The 16,432-nt window shown below is 38.9% G+C and overlaps 1 protein-coding gene across 1 annotated transcript in view; it reads right to left on the bottom strand.

Annotated features, from left to right (window-relative positions):
- Window positions 1-5,786: 5,786 nt before the first annotated feature.
- The window catches only part of COLEC12 (collectin subfamily member 12), a 230,467-nt gene continuing 219,821 nt past the window's right edge, over window positions 5,787-16,432 (bottom strand). The window contains exons 9-10 of the mRNA XM_036741362.1: window positions 7,148-7,293; window positions 5,787-5,905 (exon numbers count right to left, since the gene is read on the bottom strand). Coding sequence (XP_036597257.1) covers window positions 5,886-5,905; window positions 7,148-7,293 — 166 coding nt within the window. The 3' untranslated portion in view covers window positions 5,787-5,885. The remainder of the gene's footprint in view (window positions 5,906-7,147; window positions 7,294-16,432) is intronic.

Below are 16,432 nucleotides of genomic sequence, written 5' to 3'. Positions count from 1 at the left end.
ACTCCATAGTGCCTAGCTAGCACAATGATGGATATGCCTATAATAAATCTTTAATACTTTTAGATTTTACATAAAGCAAATCATGTAGTACACAATAAATCATAATGCAACATATTCCTTCAGAATCCTTCTCAAAATTAACTTCTTCCAGAAAGAGTTCCTTGGGCGACCAAAAAAGCCTTTGGAAATAACTAGTGATGTAGCTGACATTTGATAAGCATTCTTATTAGTGTCTGTCATAGTCTCTTCCGTGAATTCCCTTTCTTCCCTTAAATTTCTGTTTTTTATCAATTAATCATCTCAGTATTTTGCATACTACTCCTATTATTCTGGGGCAGGTAGGTGGTACAGAGGGTAGAGAGCTGGGTCTGGACGCAGGAAGATCTGAGGTTCAAATCTGGCCTCAGATACTTGTTAGCTGTGTGACCCTGGGTAAGTTATTTACTCCTATTTGCCTCAGTTCCTCATCTGTAAAACAGGGACACACTGGGGAAGGAAATGGCAAACCACTCCAGTATCTTTGCTAAGAAAATGGTTCTTGCTGTTCAGTCATTTTAGTTGTGTCTGACTCTTTGTGACCCCATTTGGGGTTTTCTTTTTCACTAGGCAAAATATACAAACCTATCTTTTTCCAGTGAGTTTCTATGGAAGTCAAACTCAATATCAGAGCAAGTAATGATCACATACATGCACGTACACTTTTACATAGTATTTTAAGGTATATAAAATGCTTCACAAACATTATCTTACTTCATCCTCCCAATGATCCTGTGTAGGCAATTTAAATATTTCCCATTTTACCGTGGCTTGTAAAGCATTGCACATTCAGCACATGGGGCCTGCGCAAAAGTTATCACAAATTCAAGGTAGTCTGTGAGTTTACATCTATTCAAAACCATAGCTCATGAATCTCCAGTCCCCACTGAGAAGTTTAGGTCCTTGAGAGCAGAGACTGTTTTATTTTTTTCCCTCTCATTTCCTCCCCAGTGCTTAGCACAGTGCCTAGTATGTGGTACGTGCTTAAAAAATAGGGTTGTCAACTTGCCCTTAGTTCAAAGTGAAGTGATTTTTAAAAATAGTATAGCAAAAATAAAATATGGTAAAGTGCTGCATAGTATGGTATACAAAGGAGCAGCCAGGTGGTGCAGTGAATGGAGTGCTGGGCCTGGAGTCAGGAAGACTCTTCCTGGGTTCAAATGTGACCTCAGATACTTAATATCTGTGTGACCCTGGGCAAGTCACTTAACCCTTTCCTCATCTGTAAAATGAGCTCAAGAAGGAAACGGCAAACCACTCCAGTATCTTTGTCAAGAAAATCCCAAATGGAATCATGATGAGCTGGACACTGCTGAAACAACATAGTATATAAAATATATTTTTAGTGTATTTTAAATATGTACTATATAGTGTATATAGTCTATAAGATACAATAAAAATTTAAAAAACTCCCTCCCTATTTAGGGAGAATATGCCCCCTAAATTTTGGGTATAATCTCCTATATACCTGTAACATCACTGGGAAGAGTGGATACACATAGGGACATATGTTTAGAGGAATAATATATGAAACATATGTGGCCAGCATGTGCATGTGAGGGGCATTTGATTCCACACAGATGAAAGTGTATTCTGGGGATGTCATCATTTTCTCCTACTGAGCTGATGATCTCTTTTGTTCTTGTGTGGGGTATTTTCTCTCCTCTTCTTCTTGTACTTGTTCCTCCTCCTCCTCCTCCTCTTCTTCCTCTCCCTCCTCCCCCTCTTCCCTCTTCTCTCTTCCTCCCTTTCTCTTTCTCTTTTTCTCCTTCTCCTTTCCTCCTCTTTCTTTCTCTCTTCCTCCTTCTCTCTCTCTTTCCTATATAATGTATTCTCACTGGGCCTTGCTCTACTCATGTAATTGCCACTGGATGTTTCTCTGTTCCACGTCTGCCACTGGTCTTATGTTTGCCAAATGTTTGTGGGCTACCAGCTTCTGGGCTTCGTCTCTTCAGGTAATATACTGGACATCTGGCTCCTGTCTGCTAGGGTGCCATGTCTAGAAATCTTTTCCCTTATAGGAACAGGCTAACATCTCTTTAGTTATAGCTGATGCTGTGAACCACTATATCTAGCTAAAGGAGAAAAGTCACACAGGATGCCCCTAGATTAAGCCTGAATTTTGAACTCCCTTTTTCCTGCAAGGAGGATCCATATCTTTTTTTTCCTCCTAGTTTTTTTTTATATTTTATTTTAATTAGATTTTTTTATTTTTAGTTTACAGCACTCAGTTCCACAAGTTTTTGAGTTCCAAATTTTCTTCCCCTTCCTTCCCTCCCCCCTGTCCCTCAAGACGGTATGGAATCCGATATATGTTCTACATATACTTTCGCATTAAACTTATTTACATAATAGTCAAGTTGTAAAGAAGAATTATGACCAACAGAATGAATCATGAGAAAGAAGAAACAAAACCAAAAAAAAGAAAAAAAGAAAAAAAAAAGAGAGCAAATACTTTGCCTCCATCTGCATTCAGACTCCATAGTTCTTTCTCTGGATGTAGATAGCTCTTTCCGTCATGAGTCCTTTGGAGCTGTCTTTGAACTTTGTATTGTTGAGAAGAGCCAAGTCTATCAAAGTTAGTCATCACAGAAGCAATATGACTGTGGTTGTGTACAATGTTCTCCTGGTTCTGCTCCCCTCACTCAGCATCAGATCATGTATTTCCAGATTATTATGAAGTCCATATCTTCCCCATTTCTTATAATAGCACAACGATATTCCATTACATTCCTATATCACAACTTGTTTAGCCATTCCTCAATTGATAGGCATTCCCTTGATTTCCAATTCTTTGCTACCACAAAAAGAGCTGCTATAAATATTTTTGTACATACCTTCCTACTTCTGTGACCTCTTTGGGATACAATCCTAGAAGTGGCATTGCTGGGTCAAAGGGTATGCACATTTTTATAGCTTTTGGGCATAGTTCCAAATCGCTCTCCAGAATGGCTAGAGAGGATCCATATCTTAATGTCACTCTCTTACTTAGAGCTGGAATAAGTTAATTCCCTACTATACATTCTCTATCTCCAAGCCAATTTTAGGGGCCTTTGCCAAAAGAACCTCATAGAACTATGTGGGTTTGAGCCCCCACAGTTTATTTCTGGGACCCTCAAATACTTTGGAACTTGCCATGCAAATAAATCTGAGCAAGTAAAAAAGCTAAAAGGGCAGATTCTTTGTTCTTATGTATACATAGCTAGCCAAATACCTCCCAAGCCTTGAGTTGTCCTATATACATAATAAACTGACACCCTGAGCAGTGAAGACATTTATTTCCCGTTTCCCAGCTTGTTAGTGATAGAGTCAGTTTTCGAATCCATTTACTCTGACTCTAAATAACAATACCATCCTACCTCTCCTAATGAAAATGGAGCATGTCCTTATGGAAGTCAAGAATGAATTAAAAAAGATGCTCTTTTTTTCAAGGGGAAATCAATTCTGCTGTCTGGGGCAGAAATCTACATGCTCAATATGGTTACTTGATTTATGCAGTTTTCTACTTCCTTAAAAAACTTCTTCCTGTGGTAGTAGCTATTCCTGCTTGCTGCCTGCTTCAGCTCAAACTAATTCAAAGTTGGAAGGATGATGAGCAGTGATCACAGAGGAAGGAAGGAGAAAGAGTTTTTCTTTCCTTTTTAGCGAACTGAGCTTTCATTCCTCCTTGGCCACGGCTGGGGAAACCATTTTCTGTCTCCTCACAAGGTAGCAAGTCAGGTATCTGAAGATCTCATTACACATAATAATAATTGTTAGCATTTATATAGTGTTTTAAAGTTTGCAAAGAGCTAGACATATGTTCTCTCATTTCATAGTGTTGCATTTTTGCTAAACTTATTCCCTTGAAAATGGCCTAAATTCTGAGTGTGTGGAGAAACATCTGGTCTATACACAGTCAAATATATAGTCATATATACATTGATTGCCTCATAATGTTTTAAACCATCTGATTTTATTGAATAAATCATTAAAAGTCTCCCGATTGCCTTCTGAAAATTGAAACATTATTGCTGGAAGAAAAATACTGACTGTGGCATGAATATTTTCAGCTGTTCAAGCAGCACTAGTCTTCCTTTCTGATGTATACATTAGGAATTCCTTGGATTTTTTTCAAGTTACTTCTTGAGACAAATCACAATTGACAGATGAAAAACAGGAAGAAAGGGGGTCGAGGTTTGCCCACAAAGGCCTTTGAGTCATAAGAGGCCTGACTCCTTTGGGGCTGAACTTTGGAGGAGGGTAGCTGGAAGTCTAAATCTTCAGGCCTCCAGCAGAGCTATCATGAACTGTTCATTTTGTCTCTAGTAAACTCCAGGCACAAAGCCAAAAGGATGTGCAGGTGGCATAAATCATGGTTAGTAGTTGAATTGAAGACAAATCACACAATTGATAAAGTTGAACTATTTCTTTATTCTTTAAAAATTTTATTTACGATAGATAGCAGCACTGCATAGGCAGGTCCTTGGGGAAGGGAGGGTAGGATATCTGGTGGGTGGAGACCTTGCCCCTGAGCATGGGCAGTGCCCAATGCCTGTTTTAGACATATTTTACTTTAGTTTTCTGAATGAACGGAGAGATTAGAGAAGGGCTTATTGGGGAGAGGAGGTGGGAAAAGTTCATTTTCAAGATCGTGATTTAGCATTTCAGAACTGATGTACTTTGGAACTACTTTTCTGAAACTTGACTTAAAAAAATGCAAACTTTTCGGGCAGCACATAGTTTATTTCTGTCCTTCCAAAGACACTGCTGTTGGCTGAGCTAACCCTTGGATCTCTTGGCAGGAAACACCTGCTTCTGTGGGGTTCCTGGGACATGAGGCATGTCCTTAGAAACCTAAGTGGAGCGCTTTAGAGAGCCAGAGATGGAGACCTTTTACGTTTTCCAATGAACACCTTCTCACCAACACCACCAAGACAAAGAAATGAGAAATGGCCTTTAGACAGCCACTTCTTTTAAACTTGACAGAGCAGGTTCACTATGTAGCAATAGGCCCTGTGACCGACACAGACCAACTTTAACCATTGTTGGCTGTCCAGACCTGTACAGAATCATAAACTTCTCGTTGCCAACGTCCATAAAGCTATTTCAAGTTAGTGAATTCCCTGGGGAAATGATACACCCACATACATATATGCATATGCATATATATACATTCACATACATACATATATGTATATATACACATACATAGATCTATATGTGTGTAATTAAAAAAAAAACAACCAGAAACGTCCTTTACCGCGGGGAAGAGCTGCATCTGACAAGAAACTCTATGAGTTACTAGTACCGTTATTGTTTTCTTTGGCTTCATGTACTATATTGGTAAAATGACCATAAAAAAGAAAAAATATATAAAAAGCAAATATTTTGTACAAAAATACAAAGTTTTAAAAGCTCTTAAAAGTATATTCCATATTATTACTAAGAGTTTGGACTATATATATATATATATGTATATCTGTATAATTTTCCTACATTTGGGATTTTAGCACATGTAACACACTGTTTACACAGTAGATGTTTAAGCTTTTCCTATAGCTGAATAACAAGCACTCATTCAGAATGGAGTATCCCTGTGCTTCTGAAGTGAGAACTCACATGCTTGGGTGGTTATTGGCTGAGAAAGGCTACGGGATTCCATCCAGCTGTACATTGACCATCAACTAGGTCCCAAGTCCTTGAGTAATGGTGGAAGGGAAGAAAAATTTGCAGCAGGAATTTTTGTTGAAACAGTTTTCAGTGCTTTCTTTTTCCATGGGTGAGAAGATGATCTAGTCAGAAAGGCACATCCTTTACTTTTGGGAGATGTCCAGAATTTGTGTCCATGCCTGTCATTTCACAGCTTTTTATAATGCAGAAGTTGGTGCTAAAAGGAACAAAATAAGTCTTAATATTTAATCAAGTTAACATTGTATTAAAATGATAAGGATTGCCCAATCTGTTCAAGATTCTAAAATGCATGGTTTAAACAATAATGTATATGATTTCTTTTTAAAAATAAATTTTCACTGATATCTTTTGTTTTTACATAGGCTAGATTTCCTCTTGTATCCTGCCCCTCTCCCCACCTGAGAGTCATCCGAGTGAATATAATTTCAAAGAAATGAACAATTAGTAAGCAAAACAATTACAGTCATTGACACTCATCCCCCCACACCAATTCCCCCCAAAACTAGTCAGATTCAAGGGCCAGATGCTCATCCCTAGAGGCTATACTGTGACAATCAAAGGGGATAAACAATTCAAACAAATCATAAATTTGGATTGATTTAGACCCCATTCTTTGAAATGAATTATAGCTCTGGTGAGGGAAACTGCATTAAGATCCCCAGTGTAAAAGAAGCACATGTGTAGAGAGATTGGGTTAGAGATGTGAGATATTCAAGAACAGAGCAAAGTGAAAAAAATTCTCATAAAGGCACAGTGTTGGTCTTTGGGCATCATATGGTGCCACTGTCTTTTTTTAAATTCTTAAACTGATTTTTTCAATAAACAAATATTTATTTTCTCTCACAATTTTTTTTGTTAATTCTTTTTTTTTATTGTTTTTTTTTAATTTTTGGTTTACAACACATGGTTCTACATAATTTTGAGTTCCAGATTTTCTCCCCTCCCTTCCCCCTCCCTCCCCAAGATGGCATGGAATCTCATATAACTACCATGTATAACTTCGCATTGAATTAATTTATAATATAATTATATATAATATAATTAATATATCTATGTATATATATCTATAATTAATATATAATATAATTAATATATGTACATCCAGAGAAAGAACTATGAGGTTTGAATGCAGATTGAGGCACCCTTCATGCTTGCCTTTTTCCCCCCTTTTTTTCTTCTCTCTTGTTTTTGTTTTTGGGTTTTTTTTTTTGGTTCTGTTTCTTCTTTCTCATGATTCATTCCATTGGTCATAATTCTCCACATCTTACAATTTTTTTTTAAAAAAAATCATAATGTTGATCATAATGTTGATAGGAAAATTTAATGAATGCTGTTGTATTGGATTAGTCAAAAATGATAAAGGTTATATGGATAAAACATCCATTTGTAGTGACCCAGACTCTATAATTCTTCCTTTTAAGAATCTCATGCTGCTTACCTGGCTCCCTGTCTTTTTCACAAATGAAGTTGTTAATGTCTTCACATTGGAAATCATTCCACTGCCCAGCATAGATTAGCCCAGCACAGTCTTCTCCTGGTCCATGGCCATGACCCCAGTTATCGGGCTGTCCAGTTTTCCAATTTCTTTTGCAAAAACAAAAATTGAGTGTTATTTACACAGTGCGATATTTTTGATCAAGAGAAGAGAGGTAAAAACTTTTTTTAAAAAATCAAACCACTGTATCTTTCCTGAAATGAAGATACATTATTTAAAAAACAGTACATGCTCTTTTGGGGAATGAGAAGCATATGTGCAATTGCTGAGAAGGCAATCTCTCAAGTCAATACAATGGGGATGTCAAGGTCAGGAGGCCTCAAGTCTGATTTCCATGCTGCACTCCCTGGGGTGTTTGTTTACCTTGTCCCAATGAAATCAACTCAGTATGTTATTTCAGTGCAGAGCTGTGGGGAAAAAAGCACCCCAACTTTCAATAAATTATGTAGTTTATCATGATGAGGCAAATGATAAATTTTTAACATAGGTCATGGCTTTCAAGAAGGGACTTTAGAGGTCATCTGGTCTTACACTTTCCTTTTACAGATGAAGAAACTGGAGCCCAGAGAGCTTAATTGACTTGCTCAGGATCACACAGTGAGTGAGTGTTAGAACCAGGATTTGAACCTAGTCTTCTGGTTCTAAATTCAGTCCTCATTCCGTTGGCTTTGAGAAATATGGGAGAATGTGATTTGTATTTGTACATATGAGAGGACATTATTCCCACACATTGTTTTTTTCTTATTTCTTCTGAGCAGAGAGCCTTTTGAAAATCCGTTTGAATCTTTATATATTTTGAAATATATGAACAAAAATAAGAACAGAATTGCTAAGAGTTATTAATAATAATAATAATATTTGCCAGGCATGTGTTAAGTGCTTTACACTTATTATCTCATTTGATCTGGGAGGTAGGTACCATTATTATCCCTATTTTCCAGATGAGGAAACTGAGTCAAACAGAGGTGAAGTGACTTGCCCAGGGTCACACAGCTAATCAGTGTCTGAGGTTAGATTTAAACTCTGATCTTCTTACTCTAGACCCAATGCTCTATCTGCTAGGCCACCTACTTTCTCCGGTATACAAAGAAATATTTTATGCAGCTAGAAATCCCTCTAATGATAAACAAATGGCTATGACTTCTTTGGTGGTTGTTATGTTGGTTGTCCTAGCTGAGAAAGATAAATTTAATTTCACTACTATTTAGAATATTTCAGTTTTTTCAAGAAATTAAAAATCAGAAACAAAAAATAAGCTTCTTTAGGGTGGGTTCATTTTAAGGCTTGTTAACTTTGACGGTATAACTTGAAACAACCTTTAGGATATTTGTTTGGCAGAGTTAGCATTTCTAGATTATGTTTTCATTTAATAAATTAGATGTACTTCCAATCTCAGCCCTCAGAAGTAGGTTTTTCCCCCTTTAAGAAACAGGTTGCTACACAGAAGCTTGTGGTTACTGCCTGAAAGAATGCCATGATCAGCTTTAGGACACGCCTGCCTGATGTGGAGGGTCTGAGAAAACATCTGGAAAAGGATGCACATGGCTTTCCAGAAACGATGAGTCATTTTCCCATCAGTAACATGCAGTCCTGAGGTTACTCAAGGACACCCCATATCATCAGAAACCTCTAAGGGTAAGACCAGCAGCTCCAAATCATGTTTACAAAAGACATCTGATGTTGATAGTAAGTTTAAAAAAACACACAAGGTAGAATTTCCTTTCAAATGTGTATTTTGGGGTATTCTTTATAAAGAGTGACTAAAAGACCATAACCAAGTCTAGTAATGGAAAGATAATTTGAAGGAGGCTCTAACAAGATGTGAGCTAACCTCTGAGCTTTGACCGTGTTTAGCCTGGAAGTAGGTTTCAATATCACTTCTTGCCTTGTCCACACCACGCTGCCCTCCTCTCCCTTTTCATGTCTCCTTTATGTACTGTCTTCTGCTATTAGAATAGAAGCTCTCGGAGGGCAGGGACTGATCCAGAACTTAATGTATTGCCTGGCACTTAGGAAATTCCTAATTCAACTGTCAAATTACCTTATGTGAGCCCAAAAGTGGAAAGATACTTTTGAGGATGGTGGGGAGATCCCGAAGGTAAGGAAAATGTAAAGAGAATTGGACTGTGGAGTGTTTGTAGAATTTACATTATCTTCTGTATTTATCGATTTTGTATCACTTTGGCTGGCTTTTCAGCAGCTGTTAATGGTCACAGGTCATTGAAGAGCACACTCTTACTAGTACAATCTCCTAATTTTTGTAAGCAGGTGAGGTTGGGCTTATAATTTTAATTTTGCTCAGTGTGCTCAGGACCACAGTGTGTTGGAGAGTCAGAGGCCATTGTGTAGTTCACAAATGTAAAGAAGAGTTATTATAGCTACTTCTGCCCCTCTACCCCACCCCATACACTTCTCAGTTAATTGATAAACTGGGTGAATCTTACATATAAAAGTAATGAAAAAAGCATTTAGTATATGTAGCACAGTGGATAGAGCACTGGGCCTGGAGTCAGGAAGATGAGTTCAAATCTGGCCTCAGACACTTACTAGCTGTGTGACCTGGGGCAAGTCATTTAACCTTATTTGCCTCAGTTTCCTCCTCTGTAAAATGATCTGGAAAAGGAAATGGCAAACCACTCCAGTGGTCCTTTGCCAAGAAAATCTCCAATGGGGTCATGGACATGACAGAAAGTGACTGAACAACAAAAAGTGTTAACTGTGACAAGCATATAGAAGGGACAAATAGAAATCTTTTCATTCGGTTCTTTACTTTCAAATTTTTTTTTCATACAGCTGAGTTTAATATGGGAGGAGATACATGGAAAAAAGGGTAACTGGTTGAAAGTAACTGGTTACAGAGGTGTTGTGGGTTGCTGTGATCCAGTAGCATTGTCTTTAACCTTTAAATTAATTGACAAAATTGTCTTGAACTTTTTTCATGCTTTGGATGGTCTTCTTTTGGAACCAGATACAGAGTAAACAGCTGGGGCTGGGAGCAGAGGTAACAGGGATGTCCCCAGAGGACAGATAACCTATCAGTGTATGGCAGCCCCAGAGCTACGCGCCAGCTCAATAGGAGAAGAAAAACAAACCAACTGCCTCACAAGTAGAGTTGTTCTGGAATGGGCTGCATTGGGAAGTTGTCCGTTACCTGTCCTTAGAGGTCTTTATATGAAATTTAAGTGACAATGTACAGGAACCATGGGGATATTGTGGAGGAGACCCATACTTCTGATATGATCAAGATGACCTATAAGCTTTATTTTAAGTCTATGATGTTTATGATTTTGGCTAATTAGTCGATTAGTATTTATTAAGCAATTATTATGTGCCAGGAATTGTGCTGAGCAGTGGGGATACAAAGAAAGGCAGAAAACAATGACTACTCTGAAGGAGTTCACAGTCTAATGGGAGGGACAACCTGAAAACAATTATGTATGTGCAATATACATATGGGATAAATTGGGGGCAACTAGGTGGCATAGTGCATAGAGTGCTGGGCCTGGAGTCTGGAAGATTCATTTTTCTGAGTTCAAATCTGGCCTCAGATATTTATGAGCTGTGTGACCCTGGGCAAGTCACTTGACTCTGTTTGCCTCAGTTTCCTTATCTAGAAAATGGGCTGGAGAAGGAAATGAGAAACCAGTGTTTTTGCTAAGAAAATCTCAAATAGGGTCATGAAGAGTTGGACATGACTGAAAAAGGCTGAACAACAATATTCTCATAGGAAAGGCACTTGAGGAGGAGAGGGAAAGGCTTCTTACAGAAGATAGGATGTTAGCTGAGCCTTGAAGGAAGCCCGGAAAGCTAGGAGGTAGAGATAGGGAGGGAGAACATTCTAGGCATGGGGGACAGCCAGTGAAAATGCCCAGGAGAATGAAGTGTTGTGTGTGAGCAGCAGCAACAAGGTCAGTATCACCAAATTGCAGAGTATGTGGAGGGTAGGAAGGTGTAAGAACACTAGAAGGTAGAGAGGAGCCAGGTTAGGAAGAGCTTTAAAATCTAAATGGAGGATTTTATATTTGATCTTGAAGGTAATAGAGAGCCACTGTGTGCATGTGTGTATGTGTGTGTGTGTGTGTGTGTGTGTGTGTGTGAAAAGGTCAGACTTGTGTTTTAGGAAGATCAATTTGACAGTTGAGTGTGAGTGGATGAATTGGAACGGGGAAAGACTTGGACCAATCAGCAGGCTGTTGCAATGGTCCATGTCAGGGCTGTTCAACCCTAGGTTATCTCAGGGCTGCATTAAAATAAAATAGTTATTCGAGGGCCACACCCAGAACAAAAGATACAGTACACTAATAGAAAGTGGGGGAACGTGCATCATCAGTACAACAGGTGAAGGCGCCAAGAGTGAAAGCAAACACAAAACAACAAAGCGACAACACAACAATATAAAGGTAGGTGCATACTGACTAGCCTACATCGTACAGACGGAACGCATCCCACAGATCAATCGAAAATTCTGTGCAATCCATTCCGTCCATAATACTGCTTAAAAACACCAAAGAAAATTAACATCAATGAGATTATTTATTAGTGATGGAATTAAAAAATCCCATACACATTCCATGCAAATTATTTAATTTTTTTGCTCGTGAAAATTAAAACCCACAGGCGGGCCGCATAAAATCACACTGTGGGCCACATGAGGCCCGCGGGCCATATTTTGGACAGCCCTGGTCCAGGTGATGAGGGCCTATACTAGGACGGTGGCAGTGTCAGAGAAGACAAGGGCGGGAGGTATATCCAAGAGATATTTAGAAGGCAGAATTGACAAGAGCTAACAGCTGATTAGATATGGTGGTGGTGGTGGTGGGGGGGCGTGAGAGAATGAGAAGCCAAGGATGACCCCTTGGTTTCAAGCCTGGATAACTGAGAGGATGGTCCCTCAATAGTAATACAATGTAGATGGTCTAAAAATGTAGCTTGAAGTCAGGACAACAGAGGGACAATTCATCAGTAAACATTTATTAAATGCCTACTATGTACCAGGCACTATGCTAAATGCTGAGGATATAAAGAAAGGCATAGAGATTATTAACCTTTATTAGAAGACTAAGAACAAGCACATTGAGATGTCTGTATAACAAAATTCATCAGAAATAATAGTACGGAATCAGAATAAAATACCGTGACCCAGCACACATTTATAATTGTGGAGAGAAAGATAAGGATAGATCAGATAAGGATCATATGTATTTTGGTAAAGAATTCCAGAATAAATTACAACTGAACCCTATGTGAAGGCCAGGAAACATCCTTCTTTTTATCCCATAAACACTTATTGTTTCTTTCTGCCTGTACACCGTGCCTCCTCCATATACCTATTGCATTTTTCAGATTTAAATGCTTCCCCTGGTTACATATTATATTTATGAGTGCTATCTCACAGCATGAGAGGTGGAAGCCACAGATGGGGAAAGCGCCTGAATCTCATGCAGTGGTAGGCATAAATCAGCAGCAAGTTCTAGCAAGGCATTTGTCAGTCAATCAATCAATCAATATTTATTTAGTGCTTACTATATAGCAGGCTAGGAATACAAAGAGAAGCAAAAGGTAGTTTCTGCCCTTGAGGAACTCACAATTGAATGGATTTGTTTGTACAAAGCATTTGTGCTTTATTTTGAGTTAATACCAGAAGACTTTGAAACTGTTTCTACCACACTGATAAACTTACCACAAATAGGAAAACCTTCTAAAAAATGTTCCAGCATCCTCAGAGCTATTCTAGTTGGTCTGAAAGTTCCCAGATATCATTTTCATCTAGAGGGAGGCAGAGCTTAAATTCTAAATGATGGCTGCGGTGCTTTCCAGACTCCCAGACCAATGTGCTTTCTTACTGCCCACAAAATTGACAGAAATTTTATGGCCAAAAAACTCCCATTGGTGAAGCTCTGCCTTATAACTGGGAAGTGTTACTAATGAGAAGTATGCCTTTGCTAGAGAATCCCTTCCTGGTACAGCGGTCTGCACTGAAGAGGATTTCTCCCTGGTGGTTTGGCCTGTTGCCATTCTGGCTGAATTGTGATGAGTGAAAATGGAATGAGTTATTGCTTATGCCCCTCCAAACAGGCTCTTGCCTTTGCTGTTCTGCCGTGTAAGTGTTGTTCCTTTGTCTGGACAAGTTTATTGCTGGTCAGTGGGATCCTACTTACAATTTCAATGTACAAAGTCGTCACTCTCTAAGGCATTTTTTTTTATTCTTACAGTCTGTTCAAAGACATGAGAAGGATGAACAATTAGAGGGGAAGAGTAAGTACAGACATTTTCATCTTTTGCAATGCTGATGCACATTACAACTGTGTAATGTATGTCACAAAAATCTTACACATCAAGATGTGGTAACTTCAGGTATGGGCAGACCATGGGGCTGGGTATGCCCCCAGGAAAGACCAATGGCATTGCTGCTTTAGAGTGTACCAACCCATATGCCTATGGAAGTGACTCTGGGGTCCAGAAGGCTATGCCAGTAGATGACAAGCTCTAGCTGGAAAGACATTTCTGAGATCATATGAATGAGTAGTCAGTAATGTGTTCAGTGTTCAGAAGAGAAGCAAAAGGTATTTAACGTGGAAGAGAGAGTTCTCACCAGAACCTTCATGGCATACAACAAAAAGATGCACTGAGAGACTAAGAGATGTAAAGCTGCAGAAGGCAAAGGAAAGAATATAATGAAACATGTAGAACCAAATGTCAGACTAAGGTCAAGATATTCAGAATACTGGTTTTGTTGCTGCTGTTCAGTTGTTTTCAGTTGTGTCTGACTCTTCATGACCTCATCGGGAGATTTCTTGGCAAAGATACTGAGTGGTTTGCCATTTCCTTCTTACAGATTAAGAAACTGAGGCAAACGGGTTTAAGTGACTTGCCTGGGGTCACATAGCTAGTGTCTGAGGCCAGATTTGAACTCAGGAAGATGAGTCGTCCTGACTCCATTGTGCCACCTAGCTGTTCCAATTATGACAGAGCAGTGTCATTAAAAAAAAAAAAAGAATCCAGATGGAGGGGTCAACAGTACCAAACTTTGCAGAGAGGTAAAGAGGGGTAAAGATTGAGAAAAGGCCATTGGCTTTAGTGATGAAGAAATCATCAGAGATATTGGCCAGAGCAGTTTCATTTGAATGATGGAGTGAAATCACAATGAAAAGGACTGAGTGGGAGGTGAGAAAGCTAAATCAATGGGTGTAAATGACATTTTCTAGGCCTTTCGTTGTGAAAATGATAGGCATAGGTTGATAGTTCAGAGGATGTAAGGGTCAAATGGATTTCTTTTTTTAAAAAAAATGGAGAAACTTGGGGGGCATTTATTTGTAGGCAGCAGAGAAGGAGAAAATAGATACAAACAGACTGGATATGATAAGTATAATGTATATAATGAAAGGGGAAAACACCTGGAAAGGACAGGAGGAAATGGAATTAAGGGTATGAATAGATGGGGTGATATTGGCACTGACAAAGACCACTTCTTCCACAGAAACTAGAGCAAAGGAGAGAATGGAGGAGGATGCTGAATTGCTTGTAACTGAATTGGGAAGAAAAGGGAACATGTGATGTTTGCTTCCTTTTTTTTTCAGTGAAGTATGTGGTAAGATATATCATGAATGATTTTTCATTATGTTTTCCCACAGGAAGCTGTGATCAGGCAATTTAACGATGTGTGGAATCCTCTCCCTTTCAGTTTATGCAGCGTCCATTATTTTCTATCTTGGTACTTCATTTCGGGGGCCTTGCATTATCTCTGAATATTTTATTCTTGCCATACTATAGTTTAAAATTTGAACCTCAAGATTCTTATATTTACATTTATTCCTTTCTGTGGAAAATGAGAAGCAGAATCTGAGTCCTGTGGCTCTGACGCAAAAGCCCAAACTCTCAGAGGGTCTCCGAGTAAGCGTCTGTGGTTTGGGGATTGCATTCCAAACCAGATAGTTTGCTATTTAATACTTATCTGAGTCCCAGGTACTACCAGTGGTGCTTCACTCTTAAAGCACATAATTCTTGCTGGAGCCTGGAGAAGGAAAGCCCAGTTTCATCTTGGGAGAGCTGGCTTGGATAGATCTGTTCCTGCTCAATCCATTCCATATGGGCCAGCATCGGCTTTTTCTTAGAGGAAAGGATTAAGATTGGATTTCTTGGATAGTACAACCCAGAGCTTTCCCTTTTCTTGCCTTTTTGCATTTATAGACATGAGGAAAGTGCTGTAATCGTGGAGGAGACTTATTCAAATAAAAAATAATGATCCTGGCATCCTATCAAGCAAAGAAAGCCAATCTTCTTTTCTTTAATGGTCTATACTTCTGCCCTCCTCCTCCCCTGCCATTTTTCTCTGTAGCTCTTGCTTCATTTTTCTATTACAGCAACTTTAAAGGATTTTTACCATTACCAAGGCTGGATGTGTGAGCCAGTATGGTATGTAGCAGATAGAAAATTAGCCTCAGAGCCTGGAAAACCCAAGTTCAAATATGGCCTCTGACTTTCAAGTGCATTCAAATATTCCCCTTTCCCTCTATCGATGATCTCTGAATTATCCCATAGATAGCTGGCTTGTATACAGTTGCTTGCATGTTGTCTCCCTCATTTGACTTTGAGCAGCATCTTGAAGGATTGTTTTTTACTTTTCTTTGCACCTTCAGGGCTTAGCACAGTACCTGACGTATAGTAAATACTTAGTAAATGTTTACTGATTGACACGTTTGATGCTTTTACCTATGCTTTGCTTGCTGAATCCAATGACTCTCTCCTTAGACAGATAGCTTAGGCATCATGTGCTTAAAAAGAAAAAGTTTTATTTTGCATTCACTAGCAGACATATCCTCATAATTTCAAGTCTTATGTCTCCCCCTTTGACTCAGACAGGCCATTTGATTCAATATTTCAACAATACAGTTGATGGATCCATGATCTCCTTAATGTGTGTGTTCCCTCCGAAAGTGTAGATTGCAACCAATTCACACTTTCTCATTTCATGTGAATTTATTCATGTCTTCCCAAGAATCTGTCATAAGGTATCTACTCAATGTGCTCACAGATTGCTGTTGATGTTTGTCCTTTGTTTGCAAAGAGGACCAATGGTAACAGGAGTGGGATGTCTTGACTTGCAAGTGAATTGTATTTAAGTGAGGCAGGGCTGTGCAAAGTTATCAGCCTCATTCTCTCCTCCGGAGTCCAGTGGCAAGACATAAGTCAAGATGACTGCTTATGGCCACTCAATGTGCTAAAGCCTTA

The sequence above is a fragment of the Trichosurus vulpecula genome, chromosome 1 (assembly GCF_011100635.1).
Source record: "Trichosurus vulpecula isolate mTriVul1 chromosome 1, mTriVul1.pri, whole genome shotgun sequence".
NCBI classification, from domain to species: Eukaryota; Metazoa; Chordata; class Mammalia; order Diprotodontia; family Phalangeridae; genus Trichosurus; species Trichosurus vulpecula.
Note: the sequence above shows the minus strand (reverse complement) of the source record. Positions and strands in the feature narration are given on the sequence as shown.